At 42.9% G+C, this 21,372-nt stretch overlaps 1 protein-coding gene across 5 annotated transcripts in view; it reads left to right on the top strand.

Annotated features, from left to right (window-relative positions):
- Window positions 1–21,372, top strand: part of LOC109905236 (tensin-1) — a 346,409-nt gene that overhangs the window by 268,469 nt on the left and 56,568 nt on the right. For all 5 annotated transcript variants that reach the window (XM_031801026.1, XM_031801022.1, XM_031801028.1 and 2 more), the window contains 4 exons: window positions 751–826; window positions 6,563–6,692; window positions 7,041–7,106; window positions 7,267–7,383. In XM_031801026.1, coding sequence (XP_031656886.1) covers window positions 751–826; window positions 6,563–6,692; window positions 7,041–7,106; window positions 7,267–7,383 — 389 coding nt within the window. The remainder of the gene's footprint in view (window positions 1–750; window positions 827–6,562; window positions 6,693–7,040; window positions 7,107–7,266; window positions 7,384–21,372) is intronic.

Below are 21,372 nucleotides of genomic sequence, written 5' to 3'. Positions count from 1 at the left end.
GATCAGTAGTAGTGTTATTAGTAACTTGAGGAGCCAGTGAAATAAGTCCAGAACATTACCCTCAGCCAGAACATTACCCTTATCCAGAACATTACCCTCAGCCAGAACATTACCCTCAGCCAGAACATTCCCCTCAGCCAGAACATTACCCTCAGCCAGAACATTACCCTCTGACAGAACATTACTTTCAGCCAGAACATTACCCTCTGACAGAACATTACTTTCAGCCAGAACATTACCCTTTGACAGAACATTACTTTCAGCCAGAACATTACCCTCAGCCAGAACATAGTGGTCAAGATCTACTACGCTGATCATATATCATTGCTAACTGATGCGTTAATGTAAAAGAGGTGTGTTTCTGTGATTGGTGTCGCGTTCAAAACAGTTACCCGTGTGTGTTTGTGTGTGTGTTTATAGTGGTGTTGTGTTCAAGAGAGTACGACATGTTTTTGTGTTTCTGTGTTTGGTGTGGAGTGGAGTGGTGGTTCGTTGTGTGTGTTGGTTGATAGCGTGATGGTGTGGTGTGTTCACAAAGCTCTGTGTGTGTTGGTTGATAGCGTGATGGTGTGGTGTGTTCACAAGGCTCTGTGTGTGTTGGTTGATAGCGTGATGGTGTGGTGTGTTCACAAGGCTCTGTGTGTGTTGGTTGATAGCGTGATGGTGTGGTGTGTTGACAAAGCTCTGTGTGTGTTGGTTGATAGCGTGATGGTGTGGTGTGTTCACAAGGCTCTCTGTGTGTGTTTCCAGTAGTGTCCAGGGAGACAGCCAGACCAGTGTCTGCATCACCATTGAGCCAGGCCTGCTGCTGAAGGGGGACATTCTGGTAAGCACCATCAGCTCCTCCCTGAGTGACATGGAGAAGTATGACATGTACTGTACAAAGCCTTTGGGAGTGTGTAGTATGGTATGTATTATGCCCCCTAGAAATAACGAGATAGTGGATTGACCTCTGTCATTAAGACGGAATGCAATTTATTGTGTCCAAATACAGTATGTTTGTCCTTAAGACTTTTATAGTCCCCATTAATAAAACAACAGGGCTGTAAAAACTAGAGGACAGTTGGCATGAGCCCTATACCTCAGTTTAACTACCCTCATTAGCACACCATATCCAGCCTGTAAACTAGCATGTCCAAATGACGTCCTCTTCAAGACCAGGCTGGAAATTTTAGAGTTTTAAGACAAGAAGAGGAAGAATACTTTGTTGTCTCCAGACACAGAGACATGTAGCTTCAGTTTCCTAGGCTATCAGCCACTGATTCATGTGGCATGTACAAATCAAGGCCATTTAAAAGAAGCACTCACCGAAGTCAATACCATTTGGCCCCCAACAGACTGTAGCAGCGGGCCTGTAGCTACATATGAAGATACTGAGGTCAGGACCTCTCTCATTTAAAAAAATATATATAAAGACATTAAAAATAAATATTGCTGCAGTTTTCGTCTTGTTATAATTCCCTGACAGTTACTCAAGTAGCCTCCCACTGGGCAAAAACTGGTTGAAACAATGTTGTTTTTATTTAATTTCAACAACAACACAAATGTATTTGATGACATTGAATCAACGGGAAAAACTGATTGGATTTGCATAGTCATCGACGTAAGGGAATTTCATATGTTTTTCACCTAACTTTAACCTAAATCCAATGACATGGTTAATTGTTTTGTTGAATTCACTTTACAACTCAACCAAATTTAAATCAAAATTAGAGGTGGAACTGATATCTGTGCACAGTGGGCATTGGTAAATAGTCTAGTTAGTCTAGCCAGCTATCTAAACTTGTATCATGACCGAATTACCAACCGGGCATGCAGGGCACGTGCCCAGGGGCCCTGACCTCCAGGGGGCCCCCATTGATATTTTTAGTCACTCTCACTCAGACATCATATTAACATGGCATAGGTCATGGCAGAATGTGTAGAATTGCAGGAAATTTGCTTTAAAATGTCTCCCCAAGCCATGGCAAAATGTGTAGAGTTGCAGTAAATTAGCTTTAAAATGGCAAAATAAATAACTATATAATCTGTAAAGCAAAGGTATTTGTTAACATTTAGCTAATAAAATGTCACATGGATTGACGCTGGAGAGACGAAGCAGGTACGGGGAGTCAAACATTTAATAAATAACGGACGAGACAGGAACAGCGTCAGCAAACAGGTAACAAAAACAAAAGACAATGAATCAGCAGGGAACTGACAAATATAGGGGAGGAAATAAACAGATGAGTGAGTGAGTCAAGGTGAGTCCAATTTTGCTGATGCACGTGACGAGGGAGGGCAGGAGTGCGTGATGCAGGGAAGCCTGGCGCCCTCAAGCGCCTGGGGAGGGAAGAGCGGGAGCAGACGTGACATAAAATATTTGTTCTGCCTCCGTACGCATGCCATTATAGTTTTTAATCCCCGTCCTGAGTTAATGTGAGTTAATGTGTAGCGGCTAATTGCATAGCTAATAGGCTGTGTGTTTGTAGACTGACCAGAGTTTTCTTTTAATTGTATAGAAATGCAGTGGATGAGCATCAACTGCCCCCTTCTCCCCATATAATGACATTGTCTTTAAAAACTGTTCTACGTTACTTCTTGACTAAATTCTAGCTGTAGTCACAGGGGCAGGTTTCATGCATTGTGTTTTCTGTTTACAACATTCCAACATATCAACGCTGTCAACATTGTTTTTTGCCTTTATAATCTAGCATATTTCCTATTGAAGGACATTCTGAATCAGTTTGTCATTGTGTCTTTTTCTTCCCCTTCTCCTCAAACTAGGCTCACTAGCATTGCCCCCCCCCAGCAGCTCACTAGCATTGCCCCCCCCCCCCCCCCCCAGCAGCTCACTAGCATTGCCCCCCCCCCCAGCAGCTCACTAGCATTGCCCCCCCTACCCCCAGCAGCTCACTAGCATTGCCCCCCCCCCCCCCCAGCACCCCAGTGGGAGGAATATATATCCCATGGCACCACACAACAGCCACAGGCCATTTGTTTCCTCTCTTACCTCATCTAGAGTTGTTTTTTTGTCTCTGCAAATAAAATATTTTTTAGTTCCTTCTACCCAATGGCTTAATCACAGCTGAGGAAGGCTGATTCATGGAAGTGAACGTTTCCGTCATGTGCTGAGGACACCAGGCTAAATGCTGTGTTTCACTTCACCTACAGTTGAAGTCGGAAGTTTACATATACTTAGGTTGGAGACATTAAAACTATTTTTCAACCACTCCAAAAATGTATTGTTAACATTTATAGTTTTGGCAAGTCGGTTAGGACATCTCCTTTGTGCATCACACAAGTACTTTTTCCAACAATTGTTTACAAACATATTTTTTCACTTATAATTCACTGTATAACAATTCCAGTTGGTCAGAAGTTTACATGCACTAAGTTGACTGTGCCTTTAAACAGCTTGAAAAATTGCAGAAAATGATGTCATGGATTTAGAAGCTTCTGATAGGCCAATTGACATCATTTGAGTCAATTGGAGGTGTATCTGTGTGTCACGACTCCGACCGAAGGACACTCCCCTTCCCGTTCGGGTGGCGCTCGGCGGTCGTCGTCGCCGGCCTACTAGCTGCCACTGATTATTTCCTCCCCCTCCTTATGTGTTTATTGAGTGCACCTGTTTTGAGTTAGGTAGTTAGTAGTAAGGCTTTATTAGTCAGCTGGCCCGCATGGTTCCTTGTGCGGGATTAATTATTGCGATTAATTATTGTGACCGTCTGTTTGGTGTACTTGTGTGCACGTATGGGTTTTGTGTTTTCCATTTTGTGGGTTTTTTCTGGACAGTTTAAGTCCCCCTGTTTGGGGCATTTGTTTGTTTATTACGCCCTGTGTTTTCGTGAGGGTTGGCTTATGTTCGCCGTTTCTCTGTGCATTAAAATAGCACTCCCCTGAACTCTCTGCTTCCTGCACCTGACTCCTCACCCACTACACTCAGATCGTTACACTGTGGATGCATTTCAAGGCCTACCTTTAAATTCAGTGCCTCTTTGCTTGACATCATGGTAAAATCTAAAGCAATCAGCCAAGACCACAAAAAATTGTGGACCTCCACAAGTCTGGTTCATCCTTGGGAGCAATTTCCAAACGCCTGAAGTTACCACGTTCATCTGTACAAACAATAGTACGCAAGTATAAACACCACTGTACCACGCATACCGCTCATACCGCTCATACCGTCATACTGCTCAGGAAGGAGACGTGTTCTGTCTACTAGAGATGAACGTGAAAAGTGCAAATCAATCCCAGAACAACAGCAAAGGACCTTGTGAAGATGCTGGAGGAAATGGGTACAAAAGTATCTATATCCACAGTAAAACGAGTCCTATATCGACATAACCTGAAAGGCCGCTCAGCAAGGAAGAAGCAACTCCTCCAAAAGTGCCATAACAAAGCCAGAATACGGTTTGCAACTGCACATGGGGACAAAAATCATACTTTTTGGAGTAATGTCCTCTGGTCTGATGAAACAAAAATAGAACTGTTTAGCCATAATGACCATCGTTATGTTTGGAGGAAAAAGGGGGAGGCTTGCAAGCCGAAGAACACCATCCCAACCATGAAGCACGGGGTGGCATCATCATGTTGTGGGGTGCTTTGCTGCAGGAGGGACTGGTGCACATAACAAAATAGATGGCGGATCATGAGGAAGGAAAATTACGTGGAAATATTGAAGCAACATCTCAAGACATCAGTCATGTTAAAGCTTGGTTGCAAATGGCTCTTCCAAATGGACAATGACCCCAAGCATACTTCCAAAGATGTGGCAAAATGGCTTAAGGACAACAAAGTCAATGTATTGGAGTGGCCATCACAAAGCCCTGACCTCATTCCTATCAAAAATGTGTAGGCAGAACTGAAAAAGCGTGTGCGAGCAAGGAGGCCCACAAACCTGACTCAGTTACACCAGCTCTCTCAGGTGGAATGGGCCAAAATGTACCCAACTTATTGTGGGAAGCTTGTGGAAGGCTACCTGAAACCTTTACCCAAGTTAAACAATTTAAAGGCAACGCTACCAAATACTAATTGAGTGTATGTAAACTTCTGACCCACTGGGAATGTGATGAAAGAAAAAAGCTGAAATAAGTCATTCTCTCTACTATTATTCTGACATTTCAAATTTTTTAAATAAAGTGGTGATCCTAACTGACCTAAGACAGGGAAGTTTTACTAGGATTAAATGTCAGGAATTGTGAAAAACTGATTTTAAATGTATTTTGCTGAGGTGTATGTAAACTTCCCACTTCAACTGTAGGTTGAGCCCAGAATTCAGCTTGGTTTATCCAGGCTAGATGTGTAACATGTACACCAAAGCAATCTATTATGTCATGACGAACAGAGACTGTTGCGGCCAACAACGTCTGAAAATAAATGAATAAATCATTGACATCTATTAGGGCATGTAACGGAAAGGGTTTTGCAACTGAAAATTAAATGGCCGTTTCTGATTAGACTTTTCCAGGTATTCCCTCTTTGCTGTTTCCATTTTCTGCCTAATGATCCTGACTCATATCATATTGGGGTTATGAGGCTAAATTATCCTGACCCATATCATAACAGGGTTATGAGGCTAAATGATTCTGACCCATATCATATCAGGGTTATGAGGCTAAATTATCCTGACCCATATCATATCAGGGTTATGAGGCTAAATGATCCTGACCCATATCATATCAGGGTTAGGAGGCTAAATGATCCTGACCCATATCATATCAGGGTTATTTTGAGCCTAATGATCCTGACCCATATCATATCAGGGTTATGAGGCTAAATGATCCTGACCCATATCATATCCGGGTTATTTTGAGGCTCACTTAATGATAATTCCAGTCCAATTGAGATGTTCTTCAGGCGTATGCACCCTGACATTTGCTCAGTACATTCACCCCAGTTCCCCAGTTCAGCCATAGTGTGTGTGCAGTGTGTCATTTGGGCTAAGCACAAACCTAAATATTGAGTACCTGTAAATGTGTGGTCCTTGTAAAAGATCTGGCCAACCCCTAGCCAGGGTGAAGCACAGTGGGGAGAGAGTGAAGAGTTTCTTTCGTAGGGTTTGGGTTTACAAGGCTTTACAAGGCTCTTGTGTGTATAGCAATGGTCTGGATAATGCTGCTCTTGTTTGGGAAGGCAGACCATACATTTACAGAGCTGCTTTCTCTAGCACACTGCCAGATGCCCTGGAGGATTGTACTGTGAATCAAGCTGCTATGTTATCAGCTGGTATTTCACAATGACACTGTACTGTATGTCAGATCTGGATCAAAAACATATGTCTGTGTTTGATTTAGTTTGCCCAGTACAATGGAACAAATGGAATGGTTCCATAATGGCAAAACTCCAAGTTAAATAATGTCCCCCTTCAAATGCTTTCACGTGTTTTCCAGTTGTCCTAGTGATCTGAACACTGTGAAAGTAACAGAATGTCAAAGGTTTCCCGAGGTAAACTTTGAGACTTGAGCAATGTGAAATCTATGAAAGCCCTGAAGTCATCTCTTTTAGGGATTCAGTAACAGAAACCCAGAAACCAGAAAGACCTCTTTAAAAACGACATCTGTCTTCCTGTCCACTGCAGCTGAAGTGTTACCACAAGCGCTTCCGAAGCCCACAGCGGGATGTGATATTCCGGGTGCAGTTCCATACATGCGCTGTGCACGACTTGGGAATCGTCTTTGGGAAGGATGAGCTCGACGAGACCTTCAAAGGTAAGGAAGATATTCCTTAAATGTCCCCTAAAAAACTAAAAATGCCAGCATAATGCATACCATGAAGAGAATTGAGGAACATAGATTTGAATGAAACCATGAAACTGTTGTGCCTTGATGATGACCCAACTATATATGATCATCATAACGAATATATTCAATACTTTTTCCAAAGTTATGTTTTGAATATAGCTGCATAGAGGGTTTCTATGTGAACGGAGAATTAAGGAGTCTTAAATTCCATCATATTTCATTTGGCTGAATATTGCATGTCAAACCTGTTTGCAATCTCCCGTCATTGCTTTAAACATGGACACGTTTTATTCTCTTCTCTCATCCTCAAACCAGATGACAGATTCCCAGATTTTGGAAAGGTGGAGTTTGTTTTTTCCTTTGGTCCAGAAAAAATCAATGGTAAGCATACCTACTTCTCTTCTTGGCGGCCATTTTCCCCAAGCAAATTACCGATCATTCAAAAACAGAAATGTGTTGAAGATGACAGACACTACCACCTATTGTATGAGTATAGCTTTGACATTTTCTTTGACCCCTCTGTATGTGTTTTTTCCACCAGGGATGGACCACTTGGAGAATGGGCCCACTGTCTCAGTGGACTACAATACCCAAGATGCTCTAATCCGCTGGGACTCCTATGAGAACCTCGACCAGCATTGTGAGGAGACTATGGATGGTGAGTACAGTCACTTGGCATGCGTAAAGGAGGAATCCCTTTTCCCTGATGTACACTATGATTTCATGATGTGGTTGCTTCAAATTGCTCTCAACCAATCATATTGTGTGGCTGGAACTATCCGTTGTACAAATTGGGATACCTTCAAACAGACATTGTAGTACATTGTTGTTGATGGTCTTACACACATTGTTTAACTTGGCAATATACACACACACACACACACACACACACACACACACACACACACACACACACAAACACAGTTGGGACCACACACCACTCCCTTTGTAAAGTCCAGGAGGTTTTAATGACTCTTAATGCCCCCACACTCCATGGTAACGCCTCCTAAAATGACCAGGAGGGGCATTCAGAAGTTAATCTATCATGTATGGCCACACATACACACCAACCAACTCCAAGTATCTCTACGTACTGTAATCACACACACAACACAAGTCTTTTTGTGTCTATAGACTGGCTGTGGTGTGTCCTTTGCTGAGAGAGAGAGAGAGAGAGAGAGAGAGAGAGAGAGAGAGAGAGTGAGAGAGAGAGAGAGAGAGAGAGAGAGCGCGAGAGAGAGAGAGAGAGAGAGAGAGAGAGAGAGAGAGAGAGAGAGAGAGAGTGAGAGAGAGAGAATTCAAGCCCTAATAGAGTTATCCCTAATCTCCAGCACCAGGCAGGTCAACCCAAGTTGACATATCACAGAGGACTTGTCCCATGTATTAAGTCATAGAAATGACCCTCCAGCCCTGAGGTTTATGTGGAGGTTCCAGTTGAGATCTAGATATCATTCCTGTTGGTAAAGACATACCAGAACCAAGTTATGTTCTACTTAGTGGATAAGACAGTCTTATCATTTCTACTCTTTGGCTGTTTGTTGCCGTTCTCTGAGAAGGGGACATTGATTAGACTATTTCAACTTTCTTCCTTCAGTATATATTTTGTCTTTATTACATGTTTTTTTCTTCATCTGAATAAGAAATATATAATGACCTTGAACAGCAGTGAAATACTGTACCTCCATAACATGGTTTACTTTGTGTGATTGTCAGAATGGCAGGGGACGCCTTAAGGCAAGGACATGGTGTCACGTCTAGGATGTGTCTTCAGTTTCATTACACTCATCTGGTGTTTAACGTGGACTATGAAGCAACAGGACAAATACATGCACACGCACACGCACACGCACACACACACACACACACGCAACATTCACATTCCGGGGTCTAGCCACAGGCTCGGACAAAACATTCCTGATATTCCTGATTTTGGAGCGATGGTCACTCCGACCAAACTGATGTGTTCACTCTGACCAAAATGAAGAGCTGTAACATGTGAGTGTTGTTGTTATTGTCTTCCATCAGCAGACTTCAAAATAGTCTCTCACACTGTCTATTGAAGGCTGAATTTGTGATGCTCCAATCGCTTGATACAAATACTGTAAATGTCAATCAATTAATCAATCATGTTTGAATTTGAATCTTTTTTGTAATTTATCTCTGAATGATTCATTTATAAATAATACCTGTCACAGTATTACTGCTGATTCACATTAAATCATACACTCTTATAAAAAAGGGTTCTTCAGCTGTCCCCATAGGAGAACCTTTTTGGTTCCAGGTAGAACCCTTTTGGGTTCCATGTAGAACCCTATGTTGAAAGGGTTCTACACGGAACCGTAAAAAGCTTCTACCTGGATTCAAAAAGGGTTCTTTAAATGGTTCTCGTATTGGGACAGCTGAATGGGGACAGCTGAATGGGGACAGCTGAAGAACCCTTTTAGATTCTAGATAGCACCCTTTTTTTCCTAAGAGTTAAATACACACGTGACAGACATCTATAATTTTCTTTTTTTAATCATGTGATTATCATTACTGATCCAAGATAACTGATCCTAGCTCTGAAATTGTTTTCTCTCCTGGTAACATTCCTGCATGTTTTCCCATGTTGCTTTTCTTGGTCCTCTGGATAGATGGAAGGGCAGAGGTCATCCCCATGACTATATGTTTTATCACTCAGGTCATACAATGGCCATCCCTTCACACAGTCGCACCCAACTACTGCTTTAAATATGTGCAGCAGAAATAGCAGAAGTCCCCACCTATCTTATTGCACTGTGTGTGTGTGTGTGTGTGTGTGTGTGTGTGTGTGTGTGTGTGTGTGTGTGTGTGTGTGTGTGTGTGTGTGTGTGTGTGTGTGTGTGTGTGTGTGTGTGTGTGTGTGTGTGTGTGTGTGTGTGTGTGTGTCTGTGTGCGTGTGTGTGTGTGTTTACATGAGTGCCAGATTTGACCCATTCTGAGGCTGTAAGACATCAAATCTCACTTGCCCATTGTGACCTCGAGCCTGTGACTTCACTCTGCCAGCATGGCAGTATGGATGTAAAGCTAGGCCATTGAATATTAGCTCATTGACATTGTGATTGTAAAAAGTGATTGTGGTGCTAGCTGCCAGACGGCCATTTTGCAGGCAAACAAGCCTCATTTCGGAATGTTTGTGGTAATGGCACACGAAGTCTATGGGTTCCAGGAAACTCTGGTGTTTTGCATTTCCACTGTAATTAAGTGTGTTCTCTCCTAGCTGCAGCCTCGTTAGTCTACACTGAGAAGGCAATTAGCTCATCCAACTCAATGGGGTTAGGAACAGACAGGAACACATAGAAGATTTATGTGTTTACCAGCACAGTTGGAATCAAACTATTTAGTGGGAGTACTTAGCTAGCAGTTTGGCTAAATTGAAGTGGTTTTCCTAGGGTCAAAGGCTTGTCACATCCTAGACACATAGAGGGTACGAAATAGAAAGGGCTTTCCAAATAGAGTCAACAAGTCATATCCACTGACTGACATAGTCTCCTTCACCTTGAACAGGGCTGTGTTCAATAGAGCACAACGATGTGGATCGTTCAGATAGAAATACAGTATATTGGGTAGAACAGACATATCTCTCTGATACGGTATGTAGAGTAAGGCATCATGTCTGCTCTATCTGTGGCATTTCTATCCTCTACTCTATTTGAAGCATTTCTATCCACCACTCTATTTGTGGCATTTCTATCTACCACTCTATTTGAAGCATTTCTATCCACCACTCTATTTGTGGCATTTCTATCTACCACTCTATTTGTAGCATTTCTAGCTACCACTCTATTTGTGGCATTTCTATCTACCACTCTATTTGTAGCGTTTCTAGCTACCACTCTATTTGTGGCATTTCTATCTACCACTCTATTTGTGGCATTTCTATCTACCACTCTATTTGTGGCATTTCTAGCTACCACTCTATTTGTAGCTTTTCTAGCTACCACTCTATTTGTAGTGTTTCTATCTACCACTCTATTTGTGGCATTTCTATCTAAATGTGACCCTGAGCTTTAGCCAACAGGCGAGCAGCTGTTCCTCCGATGGCTAGGTCACACCCAAACACCTTATCTTTTTGACGACTCCAGTCCAATCACCTCTTCTAAAATACTCTGAAATACAAACCTCCATGGGGTAAAATGAAGTAATTCCATTACTCTTCGAGCACTTGTGATCAATGTTACCCTGTGAAACTCATCTCAAAACAGTCCCACTACTAGCTAAGCTAAGTGTCTCATAGACTTCACTGACTAGCCTGTAGCTAGGAGTTAAGGTGAGGCACCGACTAGACAACATAACCAAGAGATCACATGACTAATTTGAGTCTCAACATCAAACAAATATCTATTCCCCTTATCAATAGGTTAATCTAAATCGACCCGTCCAGTCAATGTGGGGTCGCAGGTAGCCTAGTGGTTAGACCGTTGGACTAGTAACCGAAAGGTTGCAAGATCAAATCCCCGAGCCGACAAGGTAAAAAATCTGTCGTTCTGCCCCTGAACAAGGCAATTAACCCACTGTTCATAGGCCCTCATTGAAAATAATAATTTGTTTTTGACTGACTTGCCTAGTTAAATAAAGGTAAAAATAGAAAAAATGTGTTTCCTATGGTCTCATGATATTAATGTGCGAGGTAGTTAGAGATGAGTGAGACAGATGGAGCCAAGAGGTGTCCTTTCAGGAACCCAGCAGGGGTATTCAAACAGTCCTGAGTCTTGTTTACTATCCAACTGTCAATCCAACTAGCATATTGTGGCTGTTGCACAACCCACCACATTTCTAGAATAGTTGGGGGTGCAAGTTAGATTTCTGTGTGTGTGTGTCTAATTCGAACGCAATCTCCTCTGTCGCCAAAAACACACACACAGTCTCACACTCCTGTGCAGCCCTTTGTGGTGTGTGTCACATAAGAGGAGTGACAGAGTGTGTGTGATCTTACTCAGTACAGGCAGATAAACAGGCAGTGAGCTGCTGGGAGTTGATTAGTTGTGTTACTCTCTCTTCTGTTGACATCCTGATTTGTCGACACTGGTCTTCTTCTACTGGATCAGAAGGCTGAACAGTTGACAGTAGAGACAAACTGTACAAACAACAACAAGTGAGTAGTGCACTACATTCTGCAAATGAAGAGACGTGTTCTTATTCTTTGACACCCAGTTTTCAAATACTTATTGATATCAGACTTTTTAATCACTGACTACTTGGTGATTTTCTGTACTAGTGAGGTGTATGTTCAGGAGGCTGTGTACATTACTGTGTGTCTCTACAAGGCTGTGTGACTGACAGATTCTATTACATTTCACTTTTTGTCTCACATCTATAACAAATTCTTGTTTTGCTGAAGGTTGTTTTCAGACAAATATGATTCCATTGAATGTTCACATAATTATCTAACATTTGGAACGTTTTAAACGCTACTGTTTATATGAAGACATGTTTTAGTGAGGCTTTATTATCCAGCTGTACAAAGTGCAACATCTTAAATCAAAATGCATCTTGTCAAATGAAATCTTATCAATTTCAACTTCATTTAAAGTGCATTTGAACGTGTGTGTGTGCGTGTGTGTGTGTGTGTGTGTGTGTGTGTGTGTGTGTGTGTGTGTGTGTGTGTGTGTGTGTGTGTGTGTGTGCGTGCGTGCGTGTGTTTGCGTGTGTTTGCGTGTGTGTGTGTGTGTGTGTGTGTGTGTGTGTGTGTGTGTGTGTGTGTGTGTGTGTGTGTGTGTGCGTGCGTGTGCGTGTGTGTGTGTGTGTGTTTGAATAGTGTTACAATATTTATTTTATGTCTCTGGGGCTTACAGTAGAGGTATTACTATTACATCACCGTCCTCTGGAGGTTGATGTAGACTGTAGATACTGGAGGTTGATGTAGACACTGGAAGTTGATGTAGACTGTAGATACTGGAGGTTGATGTAGACACTGAGGGTTGATGTAGACTGTAGATACTGGAGATTGATGTAGACTGTAGATACTGGAGGTTGATGTAGACACTGGAGGTTGATTTAGACTGTAGACACTGGAGGTTGATTTAGACTGTAGATACTGGAGGTTGATGTAGACTGTAGATACTGGAGGTTGATGTAGACTGTAGACACTGGAGGTTGATTTAGACTGTAGACACTGGAGGTTGATTTAGACTGTAGATACTGGAGGTTGATGTAGACTGTAGATACTGGAGGTTGATGTAGACTGTAGACACTGGAGGTTGATGTAGACACTGGAGGTTGATTTAGACTGTAGACACTAGAGGTTGATTTAGACTGTATATACTGGAGGTTGATGTAGACTGTAGATACTGGAGGTTGATTTAGACTGTAGATACTGGAGGTTGATGTAGACTGTAGACACTGGAGGTTGATGTAGACTGTAGATACTGGAGATTGATGTAGACTGTAGACACTGGAGGTTGATGTAGACTGTAGATACTGGAGGTTGATTTAGACTGTAGATACTGGAGGTTGATGTAGACTGTAGATACTGGAGGTTGATGTAGACACTGGAGGTTGATTTAGACTGTAGATACTGGAGGTTGATGTAGACTGTAGATACTGGAGGTTGATTTAGACTGTAGATGCTGGAGGTTGATGTAGACTGTAGACACTGTAGGTTGATGTAGACTGTAGACACTGGAGGTTGATTTAGACTGTAGATAGTGGAGGTTGATGTAGACTGTAGATAGTGGAGGTTGATGTAGACTGTAGACACTGGAGGTTGATGTAGACTGTAGATACTGGAGGTTGATGTAGACTGTAGATACTGGAGGTTGATGTAGACACTAAGGGTTGATTTAGACTGTAGATACTGGAGGTTAATGTAGACTGTAGATACTGGAGGTTGATGTAGACTGTAGACACTGGAGGTTGATGTAGACTGTAGACACTGGAGGTTGATGTAGACTGTAGATACTGGAGGTTGATGTAGACTGTACATACTGGAGGTTGATGTAGACACTGGAGGTTGATTTAGACTGTAGATACTGGAGGTTGATGTAGACTGTAGATACTGGAGGTTGATTTAGACTGTAGATACTGGAGGTTGATGTAGACTGTAGACACTGAGGGTTGATGTAGACTGTAGATACTGGAGATTGATGTAGACTGTAGATACTGGAGGTTGATGTAGACACTGGAGGTTGATTTAGACTGTAGACACTGGAGGTTGATTTAGACTGTAGATACTGGAGGTTGATGTAGACTGTAGATACTGGAGGTTGATGTAGACTGTAGACACTGGAGGTTGATTTAGACTGTAGACACTGGAGGTTGATTTAGACTGTAGATACTGGAGGTTGATGTAGACTGTAGATACTGGAGGTTGATGTAGACTGTAGACACTGGAGGTTGATGTAGACACTGGAGGTTGATTTAGACTGTAGACACTAGAGGTTGATTTAGACTGTATATACTGGAGGTTGATGTAGACTGTAGATACTGGAGGTTGATTTAGACTGTAGATACTGGAGGTTGATGTAGACTGTAGACACTGGAGGTTGATGTAGACTGTAGATACTGGAGATTGATGTAGACTGTAGACACTGGAGGTTGATGTAGACTGTAGATACTGGAGGTTGATTTAGACTGTAGATACTGGAGGTTGATGTAGACTGTAGATACTGGAGGTTGATGTAGACACTGGAGGTTGATTTAGACTGTAGATACTGGAGGTTGATGTAGACTGTAGATACTGGAGGTTGATTTAGACTGTAGATGCTGGAGGTTGATGTAGACTGTAGACACTGTAGGTTGATGTAGACTGTAGACACTGGAGGTTGATTTAGACTGTAGATAGTGGAGGTTGATGTAGACTGTAGATAGTGGAGGTTGATGTAGACTGTAGACACTGGAGGTTGATGTAGACTGTAGATACTGGAGGTTGATGTAGACTGTAGATACTGGAGGTTGATGTAGACACTAAGGGTTGATTTAGACTGTAGATACTGGAGGTTAATGTAGACTGTAGATACTGGAGGTTGATGTAGACTGTAGACACTGGAGGTTGATGTAGACTGTAGACACTGGAGGTTGATGTAGACTGTAGATACTGGAGGTTGATGTAGACTGTACATACTGGAGGTTGATGTAGACACTGGAGGTTGATTTAGACTGTAGATACTGGAGGTTGATGTAGACTGTAGATACTGGAGGTTGATTTAGACTGTAGATACTGGAGGTTGATGTAGACTGTAGACACTGGAGGTTGATGTAGACTGTAGATACTGGAGGTTGATGTAGACTGTAGATACTGGAGGTTGATGTAGACACTGGAGGTTGATTTAGACTGTAGATACTGGAGGTTGATGTAGACTGTAGATACTGGAGGTTGATTTAGACTGTAGATACTGGAGGTTGATGTAGACTGTAGATACTGGAGGTTGATGTAGACTGTAGACACTGGAGGTTGATGTAGACTGTAGACACTGGAGGTTGATGTTGTCTGTAGATACTGGAGGTTGATGTAGACTGTAGATACTGGAGGTTGATGTAGACTGTAGACACTGGAGGTTGATGTAGACTGTAGATACTGGAGGTTGATGTAGACTGTAGACACTGGCGGTTGATGTAGACTGTAGATAGTGGAGGTTGATTTAGACTGTAGATACTGGAGGTTGATGTAGACTGTAGACACTGGAGGTTGATGTAGACTGTAGACACTGGAGGTTGATTTAGACTGTAGATAGTGGAGGTTGATGTAGACTGTAGATAGTGGAGGTTGATGTAGACTGTAGACACTGGAGGTTGATGTAGACTGTAGATACTGGAGGTTGATGTAGACTGTAGATACTGGAGGTTGATGTAGACACTAAGGGTTGATTTAGACTGTAGATACTGGAGGTTAATGTAGACTGTAGATACTGGAGGTTGATGTAGACTGTAGACGCTGGAGGTTGATGTAGACTGTAGACACTGGAGGTTGATGTAGACTGTAGATACTGGAGGCTGATGTAGACTGTACATACTGGAGGTTGATGTAGACACTGGAGGTTGATTTATACTGTAGATACTGGAGGTTGATGTAGACTGTAGATACTGGAGGTTGATTTAGACTGTAGATACTGGAGGTTGATGTAGACTGTAGACACTGGAGGTTGATGTAGACTGTAGATACTGGAGGTTGATGTAGACTGTAGATACTGGAGGTTGATGTAGACACTGGAGGTTGATTTAGACTGTAGATACTGGAGGTTGATGTAGACTGTAGATACTGGAGGTTGATTTAGACTGTAGATACTGGAGGTTGATGTAGACTGTAGATACTGGAGGTTGATGTAGACTGTAGACACTGGAGGTTGATGTAGACTGTAGACACTGGAGGTTGATGTTGTCTGTAGATACTGGAGGTTGATGTAGACTGTAGATACTGGAGGTTGATGTAGACTGTAGACACTGGAGGTTGATGTAGACTGTAGATACTGGAGGTTGATGTAGACTGTAGATACTGGAGGTTGATGTAGACTGTAGATACTGGAGGTTGATGTAGACTTTAGACACTGGCGGTTGATGTAGACTGTAGCTAGTGGAGGTTGATGTAGACTGTAGATACTGGAGGTTGATGTAGGGCTGTGGACATGCAGGATGTATGCTGTCTAAATGGAACACTCTTCCAGATGACTCATTACACACTTTAACAGCTGTGTGCGTGCATGCGTGCTTGCGTGCATGAGTCTGTCTGAGTCTGTGGGAAAATGTTTGTTTTAGTATTCGGGTTAATGTACAATATACACCAACCCAGCCTTCTCCTGATCACACAGCGTCTGACCAGCATCCATTGAATCATGAAACACATTGTATCCTCCATCTGAATGTGTTTAATGTTTGTTGACATCGTGTGTTGTGGGGACGCAGTGTTTTTCAATCTCACAGGACACAGAGAGGTGAACCGTCTAGCTAGCCTTCTCTAGCCTTTGTGGTGGAAACCGACCCAAACTAGTCCCAGTCTCAGTCATTCTGTTTACGGCTTTGGGGATTACATTGCTTTGACTCCAAACTTAAGCGGTTGGGCGTTGTGTAACCGATCAGGAATAATGCCCTTTAGGAGAAGGTGACGGGCATAAAAACATCAAGTGTGAGATCTGTCTACTTTGAGGTGCAGGGAGCCTGATTGGTAATATAGTGTTGTGGATGGTTCCCAAACAGAGGGTCAGGGCCTACTTGTGGCTTATGGCTACGTCTAATATTCTAATATTCTGGGGGACAAGCCTGTCTGCCTCAGGAGTGGCTACCAGATACAGTGTACTGCCTAATCTTAAAGGAACAAAGTTAGCAGTTAGGGCTGTTAGCCTGGAGCTGTTAGCATGTTTTTGGTAGCATGTAACTGTTAGCATGTTTTTGGTAGCATGTAGCTGTTAGCATGTTGTTGTTAGCCTGTAGTTGTTAGCATGTAGCTGTTAGCCTGCAGCAGTTAGCATGTAGCTGTTAGCATTTTGATGTTAACCATGGGCGCTAATAGGCATGAATGACTGGTTCTCACACAGCTTGACTCAAGCCATTGTCAGCTTGACTCCAGCTGGTGTCCAGACAGTCTCCTCCTCTCTCTATCTCACTTTCAGCTGTTTGGCTGACACGGTATAACAGTGTTTTTTGCTTGTTACATTGGGCTTAACAACCTTGGGAAATGGCCGTGGGTAGAGGAGTGGAAAAGAGGACAGGAGGAAGAGATGAGGACAGGAGGAAGAGATGAGGACAGGAGGAAGAGATGAGGACAGGAGGAAGAGATGAGGACAGGAGGAAGAGATGAGGACAGGAGGAAGAGATGAGGACAGGAGCAGCATCTCACCCTGTCATTATTAACCACCACGGCCTAGTTTCTAATTTGCTCTACCCAGGTCTCCTCTCTTCACACCGTCCCCCTGCACGGTCACTTAGCCTGTTGAATAGACAACCCTCTGACCTGAGCTGGGTGGATGGACATAAGGCTGACATTTACTGGGGAAGAGGTTTGGGAAGAGGTTTAGTTACACATACGCAAACACATGCACACACACACACACACACACACACACACACACACACACACACACACACACACACACACACACACACACACACACACACACACACACACACTGGGCTCCTTGGGGGATGCAACCCTACACACTCCTCATACCATTTCTTTCCTTTATTCTGTCACTGATACCCTTCATCAGCAAGACCGATTCAGTAATTAAGCCTTCATTTGACCAGGTTGCACACAGTGACAGATAATGACATAGGTAAAACATCTAACTTTTTCAACACTTAGTAGAGAAATACATTGTAAGTATTGAGATATGCAATCTGCTTCTTGCCCCCTTAACTGAACAAGGCCAACTAGGCTGCTGCACTGTAGTGGGCATGAGGAATTAGTTCAATTTCAGGACATTAAAAAGTGCTGATTCACCACCCATACCGCACACTGCCAACAGTCTGGCAACACAAACACACATACTGTACAAAACACACACACACACTGCACACAGCCAAAAGTCTGGCAAGGCCATGTCTCCCTCTGTCTATCAGCTCCACCACATCGGATCCTTTTAATTACTTAATTGTCGTCCAATGATGTGCCTGAAGTAGTGAGACACTATAGTCAGCCAAATGGAACAGACAGCAACCATGGAGACAATGGGACTTTGGGATTTTCGCAAGAAAGTCACAATCTGGAGTGGATAGTCTGATAGTAGGGGTTCTCCAGACAAATCAAATCAAACTTTATTTGTCACATGAGCCGAATACAACAAGGTTAGACCTTACCATGAAATGCTTACTTACAAGCCCTTAACCAACAGTGCAGTTCAAGAAGAGTTAAGAAAATATTTACCAATTAAACTAAAGTAAAAAATTATAAAAAGTAACACAATAACATAACAATAACGAGGCTATATAGAGGGGGTACCGGTACCGAGTCAGAGTGGAGGTTATATACAGGGGGTACCGGTACCGAGTCAGTGTGGAGGTTATATACAGGGGGTACTGGTACCGAGTCAGTGTGGAGGTTATATACAGGGGGTACCGGTACCGAGTCAGTGTGGAGGTTATATACAGGGGGTACCGGTACTGAGTCAATGTGGAGGCTATATAGAGGGGGTACCTGTACCGAGTCAGAGTGGAGGTTATATACAGGGGGTACCGGTACCGAGTCAGTGTGGAGGTTATATACAGGGGGTACCGGTACCGAGTTAGTGTGGAGGCTATATAGAGGGGGTACCGGTACCGAGTCAGAGTGCAGGTTATATACAGGGGATACTGGTACCGAGTCAGAGTGCAGGGGTACAAGTTAGAGGTAATTTGTACATGTATGTAGGGGTGAAGTGACTATGCATAGATAATAAACAGGTTAGTTGAGGTAATTGAGGTCATATGTACATGTATGTAGGGCTGAAGTGACTATGCATAGATAATAAACAGCGAGTAGCAGCAGTGTAAAAACAAATGGGGGGGGGGGGGCAATGTAATAGTCCAGTGGCCATTTGATTAATTGTTCAGCCATCTTATGGCTTGGGGACTGAATCTGTTAAGGAGCCTTTTGGTCCTAGACTTGGCACTCTGGTACGGCTTGCCGGAGAAAAACAGTCTATGACTTGGATGACTGGAGTCCCTGACAATGTTATGGGCTTTAAGGGCTTTGCATCTAGGTCCTAGATGGCAGGAAGCTTGGCCCCAGTGATGTACTGGGCCGTACACACTACCCTCACACAGCCAGACGGATTACCAGGACGTGTGCTCCGGGCATGTGCTGATCAACTGGCAGGTGTCTTCACTGACATTTTCAACATGTCCCTGATTGAGTCTGTAATACCAACATGCTTCAAGCAGACCACCATAGATCAGCTCCTTTTTCTTTCTCACATTGAGGGAGATGTTGTTGTCCTGGCACCATACTGCCAGTTCTCTGTCCTCCTCCCAATAGGCTGTCTCATCATTGTTGTCGGTGATCAGGCCTACCACTGTTGTGTCGTCAGAAAACTTAATGATGGTGTTGGAGTCATGTTTGGCCACGCAGTTGTGGCTGAACAGGGAGAAAAGGAGGGGACTAAGTACACACCCCTGAGGGGCTCCAGTGTTGAGGATCAGCGTGGCAGATGTGTTGTTGCCTACCCTTCCATCTGGGGGCGGCCTGTCAGGAAGTCCAGGATCCAGTTGCAGAGGGAGGTGTATAGTGCCAGGGTCCTTAGCTTTGTGATGAGTTTCGTGTGCACTATGGTGTTGAACGCTGAGCTGTCGTCAATGAACAGCATTCTCACATAGGTGTTCCTTTTGTCCAGGTGGGAAAGGGCAGTGTGGAGTGCAATAGATACTGAATCATCTGTGGATCTGTTTGGGCGGTATGCGAATTGGAGTGGGTCTAGGGTATCGGGGAGGATGCTGTTGATGTGAGCCATGACCAGCCTTTCAAAGCACTTCATAGCTACCAACGTGAGTGCTACTGGGCGGTAATCATTTAGGCAGGTTGCCTTCGCTTCCTTGGGAATAGGGACTGTGGTGGTCTGCTTGAAACATGTAGGAATTACAGACTCAGTCAGGGAAAGGTTGAAAATGTCAGTGAAGACACTTGCCTGTTGGTCTGCGCATGCTTTGAGTGCAAGTCCTGGTAATCAGTCTGGCCCCGCGGCTTTGTGAATGTTGACCTGTTTAACTTTTTATGGCTGCAGGGGCAGTATTGAGTAGCTTGGATGAAAAGGTGCCCATTGTAAACGGCCAGCTCCTCAGTCTCAGTTGCTAATATATGCATATTATTATTAGTATTGGATAGACAACACTCAAAAATTTCCAAAACGGTCAAAATATTGTCTGTGAGTATAACAGAACTGATATTGCAGGCGAAACCCTGAGGAAAATCAAAACAGGAAGTGGCTGTTTTGGAGTTTTGTGAAAACTCCATGTTCCATGGCCTCCCTTTGCTGGATTTAAAGGGATATGAACCAGATTCCTTTTCCTATCGCTTCCTCAAGGTGTCAACAGTCTTCAGACATAGTTTCAGGCTTTTATTTTGAAAAATGAGACAGAACGATAACATGGCGTCAAGTGGTCACATGAGTTTTGTTCGCGCAACAGAATTTGGACAGCCATTGTTTTCCCCTCTCCTACTGTGAAAGACATTTGCGGTTATATATTATCGATTATATATTTTAAAACAACCTGAGGATTGATTCTAAAAAATGTTTGACATGTTTCTGTGGACATTATGGAAACTATTTGGAATTTTCGTCTGCGTTGTCGTGACCGCTCTTTCCTGTGGATTTCTAAACATAACGAGACAAACAAACGGAGGTATTTTGGATATAAAAATAATCTTTATGGAACAAAAGGAACATTTGATTTGTAACTGGGAGTCTCGTGAGTGAAAACATCCGAAGATCATCAAAGGTAAACAATTAATTTGATTGCTTTTCTGATTTTCGTGACCGAGCTACCTGATGCTATGTGTACTTAATGTTTTATTGTGCGATCGATAAACTTACACAAACACTTGGATTGCTTTCGCTGTAAAGCATAATTTCAAAATCTGACACGACAGGTGGATTAACAAAAGGCTAAGCTGTGTTTTCCTATATTGCACTTGTGATTTCATGAATATAAGTATCTATAGTAATATTTATTGTATGTAGCGCTATGCTATTCAGCGGTTGTTGATGACACTTATCCCGATATCGGG

This window comes from Oncorhynchus kisutch, linkage group LG2, assembly GCF_002021735.2.
Source record: "Oncorhynchus kisutch isolate 150728-3 linkage group LG2, Okis_V2, whole genome shotgun sequence".
Lineage (NCBI taxonomy): Eukaryota > Metazoa > Chordata > Actinopteri > Salmoniformes > Salmonidae > Oncorhynchus > Oncorhynchus kisutch.
Note: the sequence above shows the minus strand (reverse complement) of the source record. Positions and strands in the feature narration are given on the sequence as shown.